The following is a 16,171-nucleotide window of genomic DNA, read 5'->3' as shown; positions in this document are numbered from 1 at the left end:
ATTAATTTATTATGTTTATCATCTGGGCATATGGGGGACATTCCTTTTTGACTTTCAGGCAATTCTCCGCACCATTGTAATGCATTCCATAATACTAGTGATGCATGATAATAAAGATCATACAGATATATCTCTGAACATAGTCATAATCATACATTCCATACATCTCTCATATTGTTAATATTCCAATTTACTGGTATTTATCCGGTCCTTTTATTTCGAAGCATGCCACGCAGTCTAAGTAGACTACTACGGTTTTGTTTTCAAACAATCGTGTGTACTTTTCGCGACATCCACCCACGTGCTCTTTCAAGGACATCCATACACAAAACGCGTGATGGTTGATGTCATTGACAAACCATGCTTCCGCAACAACCAATGAGAACCTACATTCTGCACACGGCCAATGCAATGGCCAATGAAATGATCGGACTTGTGACGTCATTTTCGGGGGCTGTTCACGAAAATATATGGAACATGACAATTCACGCAAAATCGCAAGCCGTAACACTCTTGTTGGTCTGCTCAGCGGAGAAGTAACGTCGCGTTGGGATCTCTTCTCGATTTGTACAATTTAGGTGAGTTACCTTCCAATAATGTTACGTTTACTTTTAGTTTTATTGCTTGTTTTTACTTGAATTGGCTTATGATTTGTAACGTTATACACGCCGATTATTGCACATCGACCCGCTTTCATACCGTACCGTATGTTCAACGGATATGCATTCCCCGTCCCCGATTCATTCAGAAAATTATAGCAGTAGCCTAGCCCTAGGCCCTAGCTAGCAGTAGCACGCGCCCATTCCAAGTTGAGCTAAAGACTAAAAAGTGACAAAAATATTTTGGGGAAACACTTTGCCCTTCCTATATTCCAAGAATCCCCTCAGGAAACAATGATTTCTGCTAAACCAACAATTATTAATAAGGAATGTCAAAATCGATATTTTAGGCCATGATGTAATAATATGACGAGTGAAGCTTTTTTTGCGAGTCGGTTACGGTACCGGAAATGGAGACGGCGCGTAGGTTGTTTCATGCTTTTGCAGCGTGTGTCAATAATTTATTGAATTAAACTTATAGATCTAGGATCCGATAAATTTAATTTGCTCGTTAAACTAACGGGTCTGACATTTAATTTTTAGACCCTGTATTGCTCATGCTGTTGTGCAACTTTTGGTCTTCCCGAACATGCCGAATTTTGAAGTCGTTGAATATCAAATATTCTTCGTACGTTCCCGCGTTTGGGTTGGCATTTCGGACAAGAGTTATCAGTTAGACACGGAGTTTTGAGCAATCATGCGTGTCGCGCGCTACATACCGGTACATCGGTATACACGTGGATCTTCTGCAAAATGCAATGTAGTCTGCATGTAAATGTATGTTGTAGGCAGCGCAGGCCTATCAAGGTTTCCCGCGCCGCGCCCAGCAAAAGACAATGCATGAATGTGTATACCGTATGTTGCACGTGGTTATGTGTGTTCCATTTGTGAGTGAGTGACAGAAAGGGCGAAGCGACCTTCAGGTTTCAGTCATTTACCATGGAGCTAATAATACATGGTCACAATACATGCATGAATGAATTACGTGCAGTGGCCCGAGTGGTCTAACAATGAAATGCAAATTGTTGGAGAGGACTGCTGTGTGAGGGTTCTCTTTGAGCCTTTCACTCTTGCACATGATTTAGATTCTAGATCAATGGATCGGATGGGGTCAGTCATGAGAAATAACAGAATCTGAAATATGCACCCTAATGACATTACAGTTCCCCACTCCATGATTCGTCCTATAATTCTATAAGTCTATTCAGTTACCTTTTGCGAAATGTAAATAAATTTCATTGATATTAAAAAAAATGTTAAAAGGTCAAGTCACCCCGGAAAGAGTTGATTTGAATCAATAATAGAGAAAAACCAAGCATAATGCTGAACTTTTGATGAAATTCTCAATTCTGTTTTTTTTTCTCTTTTATTCAAATCCTTTTTTTTTGTTGGTGGACATGTCCTTTAAATTGGCTATTGTAACTAAATTTGACAGAAAAAGTGAGGATTTGAAATTGGCGACATCTGGCATTTTGACAATATGGGGAGGGACAAGTCAATTTGTCCACGATTTGCACCAATGCACAAAATGACTTTAAAGGAGAATGAAACGTTTGTAACAAGATAGACTGAAAATCAAAGAGAAGGATCAACAAAAGTTTGAGAAAAATCTGACATATAATTAGAAAGTTATGAGCATATGAATATTGTGATCACTGATGCTATGGAGATCCTCACATTGGCAATGCGACAAAGATGTGTGATGTCACTTGTGAACAACTCCCCATTACTTTAGTATAGATTTCACTTAGATTGCCTCTTTTTTCACTTGTATCAGAGCATATATTTCTATGGGATGGCATATGATGCAGATTTTAAAGAATACATAATGGAAAAGAGTTTGTATCACCATAATAAGAAAAAGCAAATAGAGACATTTTTGTGGGTATTTTATAGTGCATCAAAAGGAAAGTTGTTCACATGTTGACATAACACATCCTTGTTGCATTGCCAATGGGAGGATCTCCATGGCATTAGTGATTGCAATATATTCAAATGTTCATAATCTTCTCATTGTTTGTCAGATTTTTCTGAAAAGTTCTGGTTCTGATTTTGATTTTTCTGTTTCGACACAAGCCTATGAAGTGTTCCAAAGGATTCATTCCCCTTTAATTTGTAAAACTGTCAATGAGTTTTGCATAGGAGGACAGATAGGAATTACAAGTTTTACTTACTGCCCGGGGGGGGACTATGTGGACTTGGCCCTACTCTAGTTGTCTATATTACATGTACAATGTACATGTACCTCTGCTTCCCCCCGCTTCCCCCCCCCCCACCCAAAGTTGTATAAACATCTTTTTCCCAATGTTTTTATTCTCTATTTTCTTGTTTTTATACGTTAGGTAACTCAAAATGGCTGAATACTCGGCAGCTACAGATAAGACAGTATCAGACAGATATTTGACATTAGATACAGATGGCCATTGTCAGGTCATGTACGTCTGGGTCGATGGCTCTGGAGAAAACCTGAGAGCCAAGACGAAAACAATGGATTTTGTGCCTGAGAAAGCTTCTGGTAAGTTGAGAAGTCGATTATTATACTTTATAGGTCCTTGTAAAATTGCCTTGCATAGAAAATGGCAACATTATGACAAGTGTTTAGTGCATTATATTTTTGTGTGTGAGTATTTATTTCAAATGGCATATGGAATGAAAAAGCATTGGACCAAGGCCTATTTCAAATTTGACATGATTTTAAATACTTATTTAAAAATGAGCATTGGCTTAGTACTAACAATGTTTGTTTTTATTTTGGGGGGTCTAGCTTTTACACTTGGGGTGGGTTTACCCAATATATCCCAGCCATGGCGTAATTTCCTTCAGCAAGAAATTTATCCACACTGCTGCACTCGACCCAGGTGAGGTGAATGGGTACCCGGCAGGAATAATTCCTTGAATGCCTGAGCGCTGAGAGGCAGCTCGAGCTAAAGCCGGGGTAACAATAATAATAACAATGCGCCTCGGAATAGAATATTTCTAGATAGATGGCGCTATATAAATGCCTATTATTATTATATGCTATTAAATTTTTTTTTTGGGGGGGGAGCGAAAGTAACCAAAAAACTGTTACAATATCGACATTTATTTGTTTTGTCAATCCTTAGTTGTAGACCTGCGTGCTAGTCAAGTAGATGTTTGATATGTCAAAGCCAATTAGACTGAAACGAGTGTCCAAATGGTTGAACTTGGAAAGTTTTGGAACATAGTTCATAATAGAGTTTGTTCACATTTTGACATTTAGGTCACATTTGTACTTTATCTTAAAGCGTCTGGAGTACCCCTGTCATACATAAATCAGGAACAATGAGATAATGTGAAGTATATTAGATAAGAAATGATATTGACATTCAACTCTAAAGATGGCTGATAATTTCCTTGCAATAATTGCATTGTCTGGTTTGATTAATGGGTTCTAATTGTGATAACATTTTGATTTTATGACTCGTACCTTCAGATATAAAACTAGCGATAATTAATCCCCTTATCCCTTCTTTCTTTGGGGGGGGGGGGTGTCGTGATCATCAAATCACAAGTTGCAACTTGGAAGTTCAGAATTCCACCATTTTGTCAGCAGTTGAGCAGATCTACAACTTTGTGCCCTCTGAATATAAAAGGCTCTGAATATAAAAGGCTAAGAAGAAGGTACTGGTTAAGATTACAATTGGAAATCATGTACAAGAAAATGATTTTGTGCAGCTCTAAAGTTTGTGAAGTTATGCCATAAGAGATTTCTGGACATGGCTTTTCTATTTTCTTTAGCATCCAATAAAGCCCTTGTGCAGGATATTTTTATTGTAAATTACATGTAGCTGCTCTTCCTCCAATCCAACCCAGTGAATATTCCATGATTCAGTCTCGCTCGTGCTAGGGGTTTGATTTAAACTTGTTTGAAAATTTTGTTCTGTTATAGTTTCTCATTCTTGATCAACCCAAACAAGTATTAAGGTGCTGTGTACTTTAAAAGAATGCATTTACAATGTTTCTCCCATTGAAAATGAAAAGCCTATACTAGAAAGAGGAGAGCTTTGGGAGCATAACAATGAAATGTCCTTGGCAAAAACGTAGTCGTGTCTTCACAAAGAAAATGGTATCTTTGTATACAGTGTTTATTGACATGTTAAATGCAACCCAGTTTGACGCACATCCGCCTGTTAAATTCTGACACACCCAATATTTCAACCACATTCACCGTTACTCGACCAACAGAAGAGAACTTCACTTTGATTTTCTCATGCCCTAACCTTTTGTGTTTATTTAGGAATCCCATTTTTGTGGATTTAAAGCCAAACTCGACCGTTTTGTTTATTCACATGAGCGGTTTTGGCTCTGGATGTGTAGAAATAATGATTGCAATAAACACCATATGGATGTGTTTGCTTCTATTGTTTGCATTCATGCACATACTTAAAAAGTTAGAATTGATCAACTGTTCATGTTTGAATTGTTAGGGTCGATGATGAAACTATTGTGCATGAATTTTCATACCACTTCTCCTTGTACATGTACCTACTACATGTATTAAGTATATGCTCTTGCCTCTTCTGTAAGAAATGTCCCAATTGTACATTAAATGAGTGTTTAAATGAGTGTGTACATGTACTACAGTTACCCGTGTGTGTGTGTGTACATACATGAATGTACATGTAAGCATTGTGATAACATCTGTGTGCAACATGCCATTCCCCATAAGGGAATTCTCAGTATTTGGGATGATGCAATCACATGTGCATGAATGATGCATTTAATATGAGTCACAAGCTTGGCAATTTAATTTTTTTTAACGTGTTAAAAATCTGGATGGATAGAAAAGAAATTGTGGAAAATGGCAGTGAAAAATGAAGTCTTATCAATACTGTAGCTACATGTAAAATATTCATTCTTACAATATGTGCAGCAAGGGAATCATCTAACTACATGTATTGTACATGTGTGTATATGTGTCTACATTGTGATAACATCTGTGTGCATGGTAGTATTCCCCAAAAAGGAATTCACTACTTGGATGATGCAATCATACAGCGTAGTACTGTGTGTATGATAAATTGGTGCCTGCATGTAGGCCTACAGTATAATGTATAAACAAACTTACACATTTGATATCCTGTAAAAAATGTATATTGATGGATAAAAAAAACCTGGAAATGGCAGTGTTAGTGAAAACGAAATCAGCAACTGATGTCAGATCATCCCCACATGTTCTTTTGTATTTTATTACACTATGTTTCTTCCGTTTTTTCCTCAAAATATTAGACTAATGGCCGATTCAATGCATCTGACATTTATTGCTGCAACTAATTTTATAATTAGACTTCACTCACACATATATTAAACAAATTGAATGATTTCTAATAATAATGTAATAACATCAGAAAAAGGAAAATTGGGTATGATATCAGCCCACCGGAATATTCATGAAGTGCATTATAACTGTTTTTCCAAACTTTTGTTATCAGAATTTGATAATTTTGCTGCGTGAATTTCACTCTAAATTCATTTAGATATAATTATTTTCAAATCAGAGTACCCCTTTAAGCATGAATCTTGGCTCTAGCCTGGCAATAAGGAAGTCTGCCAGTGGTAAAGCCATAAATAGAACAGGATCCAAGAATTACTATTTAAGACAAATCCTGAACTATACTAATCAAGCATGTTAGCTAGTATTGATCAGATTTGAATATTCATGAAGACATGTATAGCACGGACCGAAAAATGCAAACATTCTAAAAAGTAATAACTTTGTGTCTTTGTTATTCTTTGTCCAATTTTCATAATCTTTTTCAGTGTTTATTTGTCTGATTTTTCTTCATCTGGTCAAATCATCATTTTCAGCCTATAGTACCCCTATAAGGCTTTGAATGTTATGTACACAGATCGTCATTTTGTACATTAGTATGCAATTACTACAAAATCTTATCCTGTTCTACACTTTTTTATCTACCACTTCATTAGGTACCGTAAATCGAACGTGCATGCGCGTTAGTTCGCATCAGCGGTCTTCATCCTTCTGCGCTTCTCGCCGCCTGGTCACTGCCTGATCAAAATGGTTCTAGAAATCATTTGCAATCCTTGGTAATTTTCTTGATAAGTTCGCTTGCAACATTTGGTTAAAATCTAGAAAAACAAAAAAGTAGCGCAGTCAACGGTCCACTTGCACACTTGGTCTTGGTCCTAATGATCCAAATGATTGGCATCCAATTTTGCTCAGGCGACAATGTCCCAGTCTGCCATTGCGAGCTGCCAATATTTGGTATCAAAATGAAGTTTGAAATAGGAGGGTGAAAATTGCTTGCTATCGAAGTACATGTATGAGTGGGTGTGGCCACTGTGGCGTATAATGTATACAACGCACAGAGGGGCTTTGAGACATGCAATGCAATGATTTACACATACAAAATTACTGTTTAAAACTGCTAATTTTCAACTTTTGTCACAATTCCCCCACCCCCTCAATAAGTATGTTATTTTGTAATACTTAAATTTCATTAAAATATCTTTTTAAAAACTTTTCTTTTCAGACTGCCCTATATGGAACTTCGATGGATCAAGTACGGACCAATCAGAAGGATCCAACAGCGATATGTTCCTCAAACCAGCTGCTCTCTTCAGGGATCCATTCAGACGAGGAGAGAACAAGCTCCTTATATGTGACGTCTACAAGTACGACTGGAGACCAGCTGGTGAGAATGACTCCCATTGATTTGATTAATTAACCGCAGCTGCCATTGTTTGCTTCGTTATTTTAATAGCTGATCAAATATCACAAGATTGAAAGGAGCGTCAAATTTTTACACTTTTAAAACGAGACAAATATTGAAATTTTATAGGACCATCTGAAATGCTTTTAATTTGAATAGTCCTCATCATTTTTTTTTTCTTTTTAAACCAAAAAGATATAGCATTTCTTGAAGGGGATGGATTGTTAGGCAGGGTACAAGGAACTAAAAATTAAAAGTGAAAAAGAAGAATACTTCACAACCAGATGATTAAATAGCATCATATTTTGGAGGGGATACTTTTAATTTAGCCTCGGGTGTTAGTGTTGGAAGAGGCCTATCTCTGAACATAGATGTTGGGATATACATGCATTTAAATTTGAGTGATTTCTGTAGGCACAGTTCATCTTCAATATGCCTAGCATCTGCTTAATCTCAGTTACAATTTCCAACATATCTAATTATGAATTAAATATTCATGGGGGGAGGGGGGAAGAAGAAACCTGGATAAAGTGCTGACGTTAGAATTGTTTTTCCCTTTATAGAAACCAACTTCAGGAAGACATGTAGCGAAGTCATGGACAGGGCTGCTGATACAGAACCATGGTTTGGAATTGAACAGGAATACACTCTCCTAGGTAGTGATAGATGGCCCTTTGGCTGGCCCAAGGGTGGCTTCCCAGGACCACAGGGTAAGTGGAGCAGCGAAATAAAAAGTCCCCTACATGTGATAAAATATAAAACCTGTTATAAAATTCATGTGACCAAATTGGACCTAGAGTTGGCCAACATGCAACAATAGGACAATATTTATGGTTCGAGGCTTATAAATTCCGATTGTTCATGCTTTGATGAATATGTTTAGAGTTTATTTTAAAAGTTCAAGGCTACTGGATGGTATTTTTTCTAAATTAGTTGAGGAGGGTTCCAAAGCATGAAAGTGATTTAGCATGCCAGAGGTTTATTTGTGCAGCTTCAGTGCGTGAAACAGATGTACACATCTTTGAAATCTACTTTCAATCCTCAAACTGGCCATCCAGTTATATTGACAATGAGTAAAACGAGGCGTGAAAAATTATAATTCATGAGATTTTCCAGCTTGCCAATTAAGTGAGCCTTCAGTGCCGAAACTTACCACACCGGAAATGGTGTATTTTCAGTACATTTTTTTTTTGTATTCCATGTGGAATTGGTACTTATTGCCAACATTTATGATTAATAACTGCAGATGTCTCAACTAAATATTTGTAAACCAAACTGCAGTGCCAAGGCACTGTAGTCTGTTTCACACCCCACGCCTTCCCAAGCCCACCCAACCTCCATAAGAGCTTATTTTATAATTTAATGCATAATGATACTTGATCAATATTTCTGAGCTTCCAGTAGTCAAAGTTCTTCTCCAAGTCTTGAGCATCTCATTAAGCTTATGAATTTTCTCTTCCTATTTTCTCTTTGACAGGACCATACTACTGTGGTGTGGGTGCTAACAAGGTCTATGGTCGTGATATTGTAGAATCTCATTATCGTGCTTGTCTGTATGCTGGAGTTAAGATCGCAGGTTCAAATGCTGAAGTCATGCCAGCACAGTGGGAATTCCAGGTAATTCACTGACTTGCTTAAATTAAAGTAACCTTTTTATAAACGATTTTCATTTGTACAAGTAAATCGGGATATACCTCTTGTTAATGTGAGCAAGTCGGAGGGTGTTTCATAAAGATTTAAGTATGACTTAAAAGTGACACTTGAATGCTGATGCATTCATGAAATGTAGCACTCAGTCATGAAATGCAACACGCAATCATAAATGCGAAGTAGTGCCCATCCTCTTGGCATGCCTTTTATAACGCATGCCACTAGGCATTTGAGTCATTCGAGTTGTACAAATCTTTGTGAAACACCCCCCCATGACATTTTTATGTCATAAACAAGCGAAAAATCACAGCATCACGGAGCTCTTTGGCTTGTTTTGTAACTTTCTAAATCAAGAAACTAGTTTTTACTGAAGCTGGACTTTGCATTTAAGTATATTTTTAAATATTTTTGTTTGTGAAATCCAGGTTGGACCTTGTTTAGGAATTGAAATGGGTGATCATCTGTGGATGGCTAGGTTTATCCTTCACCGTGTGTGTGAGGACTTTGGTGTCATCGCGACCCTTGACCCCAAACCCATGGAGGGCGACTGGAACGGCGCCGGCGCTCATTGTAACTTCAGCACCATTGCCATGCGTGAGGAAGGCGGCATCAAGTAAGAACTCTCTTTTTTAACTTTTATTAAGTACCGTTTCATTAGGCTGTTTTTTTTTAAAGAGTACAAACAACTTTGACCGTTTCTTGCGGTAGTCAGATTCTCAACTATTTGTATTCCCATAAAGTTGCAATTCGATCTTTTTGATATTGTAAGCATTGAGATGAAAAATTGAAAACAGAAATTCGCTTCTATGTTACAACAGAAAATTGGATTTAGGCATGACTTCATTTGGCCTTGCAATGACAGGATAATCACAAAAACTACTTATTTTGGCTGTGAACGGACATGCCAAAGTTGAAAAGTGTCTCATTTAACCAGTTGGATGGGCAATACATTTGTACTAGGTGTGAAAACCAGTATACCCATTGGAAACGGAAAAAGTGACCTTTATAGACATTAGACAGGTTAAATAACACACATTCCTCTTTTAATAGGAGGGAACTTCTGTGATCACTAAAACTGCTTCTACTCAGTAGGTGGCCGCTTAGACGTCTTGCCAGTAATTGGCTTATTGTATTTTTTTTTGGTAATCTTTTGATTATATAATTTTCCTTGTTTTTTAACAATCCGTATTTCATGTTTGTTACAGACACATGAAGGAAGCCATTGAGAAACTGGCCAAGAGACATAAGGAGCACATCCGAGCTTATGACCCCAAGAACGGGGAGGACAACGCACGTAGGTTGACAGGCAGACACGAAACCTCCAGCATCGATGACTTCTCATCGGGTGTGGCCAACCGCGGAGCCAGCATCAGGATACCCCGCCAGTGCGGCATTGACGGAATGGGATACATGGAGGACAGGAGACCATCTTCAAACTGCGACCCTTACCGCGTCACAGAAGCTCTGATTAGGACTACCGTTCTCGACGACTGGGAATCTTAAAAAAAAAAATCATTGCCACTTTTTTGTTTGTACTGTTTCAAATTAAAGCTCATGACAAGTTTTCAAAACTTCATTTGCACTTCTCTTCCCCTGCCTGGCCTCTCCAAACTTGTCATATTTTCCAACACGAAACGGGAGGCTTTTGTCAGGAATGAGGGATGAAGCCCTAAATACCCTTGTGGCTTCCATGGTTGATCAAAGAAAAGTTGCACGTCGGTTAGGATATGAGCTAAATTTGGCCATGCTGCCATGGTCGTTTTTTTTAAGTCCCCCATATCACAAGAAACTAGGTATGAGCGAAACGCAATATTTCATTCTGCATTCTTTTATGACAGTGAAAGGCATTCGCTTCCATGATATGATCACAAAAAAAAAAACATTTCACATTTCATATTAGTAAGTCTCCTGCTATGTAGGAGATAAAGTACAGACTAAACATCATAAAGCTATGAGATGCCTTTGTATTTAAATGTGGCTGAAATGCTACTCTTTTTACGCTACCGTCAATGGAGACGAAATAATCTGTTGTAATTGCAATGTTGTACGAGAAATTTAATTGTCTTCCTACTGAAACTGAAAATATGAATAGCTCTTGTAAATGAAAAAGGTCCAAACTTAAAAATAAATTTGCCATGACGACATTGACTATGATGAGCCACTGAAATTTTCAGTCAAATCGAATTTTACCATGTTTATAGCTGTTAATAATAAAACATTGCATACCGATTTTCCAATATTATCCTTGTAAGACAGGTGGATTTCATTGTTTTAAAAACATCAACCGTTTGTATTTTCTTATGTTCTTAACTCATCCCCCAACTCTTCATTTCCTTGCATTGTGTGTGCTGGTTATGTTTATTAATTAAATATTATGTTATCTTTACCTCTGCTTGACATGAACAGTTCAAAATTAGACCAAGATGATCGTATCTGAAGCAAAATAGCAATGCTTGTATGCTACACTTCTAAAATTCACTTTTACTCCCTCTCTTTTGAAATATACTACATTATTAATATTTTGGGGGTTTATCTCCATGTTTCTTTGTAATGTATTGTTAAATATTTTAAATATTGTCTATATATATATTTTTTCTATAGGAGCAAGACTCCCTTGCTAAAAGTATTATGTAAACCATCCTCCTTTTCAGTTGAGAGTATTAAGTCATTCTTGCTAGGGGAGGTATCCATTACGAACGGAGATATATGTATATTTGTTAAATATCGAGTTAATTCTCGTTTTTAAAAGCACCATTTGTGTATTAAAGCTCCAATTATGTTCATAATGTTCTTTGCACTTGAATTTTATTATTACAGGGTTTTAGTTGGGTTTAGCAATGCGTCAAATTGCAGTTCTCCAAATTTATGTAGATTTTCCTGAGGGGTTTATTTAATTTTATTTGTAATTTGAATTTTGAAAAAAAATATTCCAACTTGTTTAAATGTGTTGCACAAATGTTTCTTGTATGTTATTTCAATAAAAGTATCTTTATATATGTATGCCTAGTATTTTTATGGTTTATTTCTGAGAGTCTGTATCGAGGACAAGTCCACCCTCAACAAAATGATGATTTGAATAAAAGAATAATCAAACAAGCATAACAATGAAAATTTCATCAGAATTGGATGCAAAATAAGAAAGTTATTCCGTTTTTAACATCTCGCTTAATGTCACAAATTGTGTATATCCTGATCAGTATGCAAATGAGGGGACTGGTGATGTCACCACTTTCTTTTGTATTTGATATTATGAATATGGTGTATCTTAATTTTTTCTCATTGTCATGCAAATCAAAGATTTATTCCTCCCTGTATATGTGGAATTTCCATTTAAAAAATAATAATTTGTGAAGTGAATTTTGCCGTCAATTCTCTCATTTGCATATCACCAAGGTCTGCGTGTATCGGTTTTGTGAAAAATAAGCAAAACTTCAAATCTGATTTTGATGAAATTTCCAATTAACATTTTTCTGGGGTTGACTTGACAAGGAATATCACGATACTGAGATAATTGCATTGTGTGTAATTTTTAGAATGGGCTGTAGTTTGGGAAGGAATAGATTAGAATTAAAGGAAAGATAGATGAAAAATGGGAGGAAATATGGTGAGAGAAAAGGACGATGGAAGGATTTTCAGCTGAGAGGGGATGTTTTGGATGAGGGATATAGCAGAGCTGCCAAGTAGTAGGGATTTTCAGTATTTAGTACTGAAAAATGAGAATACTGATGGTTTCATGTAAAATACTGATTTCTAAAATTTCTGTTTTATGTGTTGTCCTATGGTATTTCTTTGAAAATACTGATTTCCTCACCCAAATACTGAAATTTCAGCTTAAATACTGAAATGATCTTGTTCAGGTTGGCTGCTCTGATATAGGATGGAAAAGTAGAACAAAAAGATGGAATGAAGTGAGAGATGAGGGAAAACACGATAGAAGGATTGGGAGGAAACGAAAGGATGAGTGATAAGGGGAAGGGTAGAATGAGAAAGGGGGAGAGATAGGATTGAAGTGAGATGTAAAAGGAGCATTTCATGAAAAGACTAGTCAGTTGTTTTATCCGACCCATTTTATCCGTCAGTTCCCATAGGAACTGTGCTCCTCAGAATCAAGGAAAGTTGTAAGATCTGACAAAAATGTTGAAACGCTCATCTCACACGTCTACCTTTTCTCCTGTCCCTAATCCTTTCACTATTTCTTTCCCCTCTTCCTCCTCCCATTATCTCCCTCTTTTCTTTTTCCACCCCTCCATCTTCTCCCTCCCCTCTCTCTCTTCCTCCTATTCCTCATCATCCAACACCTCTTCATCCTTCCACCTGCACTCCCTTCTGTCCATCCCTCCTTTCCATTCCCCTTCCTCTCCATCGCTCTGCGTTTTCATTTACACCAAGTTCATTCAATACAAGTCAAGCCCTTATCATTTTCATCCGCTAAGTTGAAACAAATATGGAAGACCATTTTCACCAAACAGATTTCTGTGGTGCTAAACTATTCCACTTAGCCGACTCCCCTGTATTGTTTTTATACGCCCGTCCTAGACAGGACATATGGTATCACACTTGGTGTTCGTCCGTCCGTTAACTTTTCCTTGTAACCGCGATAACTTTAGTTCGACTTAACCTAGGCTCATACAATTTCATACTAGCATGGTTCCCAGGAAGCCCACTGTTTTTGAGGTCAGAAGGTCAAAGGTGAAGTCGCCACCTTCCACTCTTGCTTGACCAATAACTCCATTTTCCGTGTTACAGACAGGGGTATTACGTGCTCGCCTTGGCATCACTCTTGTTGCTATTAAGAAAACATCAACGCATTTCTCTACAATTTAGTATAAATTATTTAATCAACTCTGTACATGTAAATGTATACAATATCAAATCTGGCAGAATTATCACCTCATACACAGGATGGATAAGCAGAATATGACAAGCAATTCGTCATGACAACTAAATAGTTGGTCTGAAACTAAATCCTAAACAGAATGACAGTTTGACACTGGATAGGAAAAATAGAAGTGTTTATAATCTTACTCTATATAAAAAACAATAATGGTGATAATATGGTAATAATATGATTCATAAGTGAAATAATACTCCAATTCATTTATGTTTCAGAATAAAAAAGAATCCTATTCAAATGATTGTATGCGTACCAACGCCTACGCATTTGACCTCACACATAATTCTATTATCAGTTACGAGAAGTCAAGGGGGGGTGTTTCACAAATATGTAAGTATGACTTTGAGTCGCACTTAAATGCCTAGATGCGTGCGTTATAAAAAGCATGACCGCATTGGTCAGATTGTGCCATGGGGATGTGCACTATCGAACAAATAAGATCGTGCATTGCATATCATGTATGCATCAACAGTTAAGTGTGACTGAAAGTCATACTTCAATCTTTGTGAAACACCCCCCCCCCCCAGGTCATTTTTTTTAACATGAACAAATTTACCCCTTCAAAGGAATCTCTACTATTATTTTATATCAACAAATAAAAAAGTTTTTTCAGATCGGGCATTAGTATAATAATCTCACAAACTAATTAAACTCAAAACACTCTTGAGCATAAAGTAGCAGTACCTTGTGCAGGATATAATTCTTACTAAATGACCTTTGACCTTGATCATATGCCCTGAAACCGATGCAACATCATTGGTGATACTTGATTACCCTTAGGTCCAAGTTTCACAAAATTGGTCATTGGATTACACTTTCAAAGTTATGATGAATTAAAAAAATTAATCTACCATACTCGACCCAGGTGAGTTAAAGGACAAGTCCACCCCAGCAAAAAGTTGACTTGAATAAAAAAAGAAAAATCCAACAAACATAACTCTGAAAATTTCATCAAAATCGGATGTAAAATAAGAAAGTTATGACATTTCAAATTTTCGCTTAATTTCACAAAATGGGTATATGCACATTCTGGTCGGTATGCAAATGAGGAGATTGATGACGTCATCCACTCACTATTTCTTTTGTATTTTATTATAAGAAATATGAAATATTCCAATTTTCTCCCCATTGTCGAGTGAAACAAAGATTAATTCCTCCCTGAACATGTGGAATTAGCATCGTTTGATATTATATGGTTCAGTCAAGTTGATCCTTATTGTCAAATCTGTAAAAAGTGAAATATTGTATAATTCAAACAATAAAAAACAAAAGAAATAGTGAGTGAGGGACATCATGGACTGTCCATTTGCATGTCACTGAGTTGTGCATATCACTGTTTTGTGAAAAATAAATGAAATTTTCAGCGTTATTCTAGTTTGATTTTTCTCTTTTTATTCAAATCAACTTTTTGCTGGGGTGGACTTGTCCTTTAAATAGGTAACCAGTGGGATCAATTCCTTCAATGCCATGGAACTGAGCACTGCTGATAAAATTGGTAGCTTGAGCTAAAGCTGACTTAATAAAACTATCCTCTGGAAAAAAAGCTTAATAAACCAAGCAAATAGAGATATATAAACCCGGCTTTATTACTATCATAAAAAAGGACACAGTTGACAAATCATGTATTAGGAGAAAGCTTGGGGGGCCACTTCCGTTGACGAGTGATATCAGGCGCGACCAAAGAAATGCATAACTAGGATCTCCTTTTCAACATTGGACACGTTACGCGCATAACGTAATAAGGGTGTCACAAACGCTATAAACGTGATATTGGAAAGAGTATCTGTTGTCCAATAAATGGCATTTCATGACGATAGTTCTCCTCACTGTGTAGAGCACTGTTCTGGATCGTCTTCTTCTTCTTTTCGTTTCTTCTTGTTGGTCAAAATATCCAACATCCTGTCACGCAATGTATCTTGGTACTGCAGTGGTGGTGGGGGTGGTGCCCCTCCCTCACTGTCACTGCTATGTACGTGACTTGTATTGCCGTCTACATCTAGAAAAAATGTAAAAAAAAAACATACAGGAAAATAATTACGATGAAAATACGACCGTCCAGTGGCGTACGCAGGATTTTTGAAAGGGGGGAGGGGTTTCAATCTGAAAGAAATATTGACAACCAAAAAAACAATGAAATACAATACCCGTAAATAAATACGAAAATGGTCTTCACCACAAATTTTAGGTCGTTTCGTACCCCAAACAAATTTGACAAGCAAAAAAAGAGGTCTTTACCATAAAGTTTAGGTTGTCTTGTATCCCGACAAAAATTTGAGAAGTAAAAAAAAAGGTCTTCAACATTTTTTTTATTTTTAGGGGGAGGGTTTGACCAC

General features: G+C 36.9%; 2 protein-coding genes across 6 annotated transcripts in view; one reads left to right on the top strand and one right to left on the bottom strand.

Annotated features, from left to right (window-relative positions):
• The first annotated feature begins 443 nt into the window (after positions 1–443).
• Positions 444–11,944, top strand: LOC121429138 (glutamine synthetase-like). The gene is made up of 7 exons (XM_041626059.1): positions 444–578; positions 2,942–3,114; positions 7,115–7,276; positions 7,858–8,004; positions 8,772–8,911; positions 9,370–9,557; positions 10,150–11,944. Exons 2-7 carry the CDS (start codon positions 2,952–2,954, stop codon positions 10,445–10,447), a joined length of 1,098 nt encoding a protein of 365 aa, XP_041481993.1. The 5' UTR covers positions 444–578; positions 2,942–2,951; the 3' UTR covers positions 10,448–11,944.
• Positions 11,945–15,199: 3,255 nt separating this feature from the next.
• Positions 15,200–16,171, bottom strand: part of LOC121429136 (kinesin-like protein KIN-7I) — a 57,149-nt gene continuing 56,177 nt past the window's right edge. For all 5 annotated transcript variants that reach the window (XM_041626054.1, XM_041626057.1, XM_041626058.1 and 2 more), the window contains one exon: positions 15,200–15,834. In XM_041626054.1, coding sequence (XP_041481988.1) covers positions 15,662–15,834 — 173 coding nt within the window. In that variant the 3' untranslated portion in view covers positions 15,200–15,661. The remainder of the gene's footprint in view (positions 15,835–16,171) is intronic.

Source organism: Lytechinus variegatus, chromosome 15 (assembly GCF_018143015.1).
Source record: "Lytechinus variegatus isolate NC3 chromosome 15, Lvar_3.0, whole genome shotgun sequence".
NCBI lineage: Eukaryota > Metazoa > Echinodermata > Echinoidea > Temnopleuroida > Toxopneustidae > Lytechinus > Lytechinus variegatus.
This window is presented reverse-complemented; position numbering and strand designations above follow the sequence as displayed.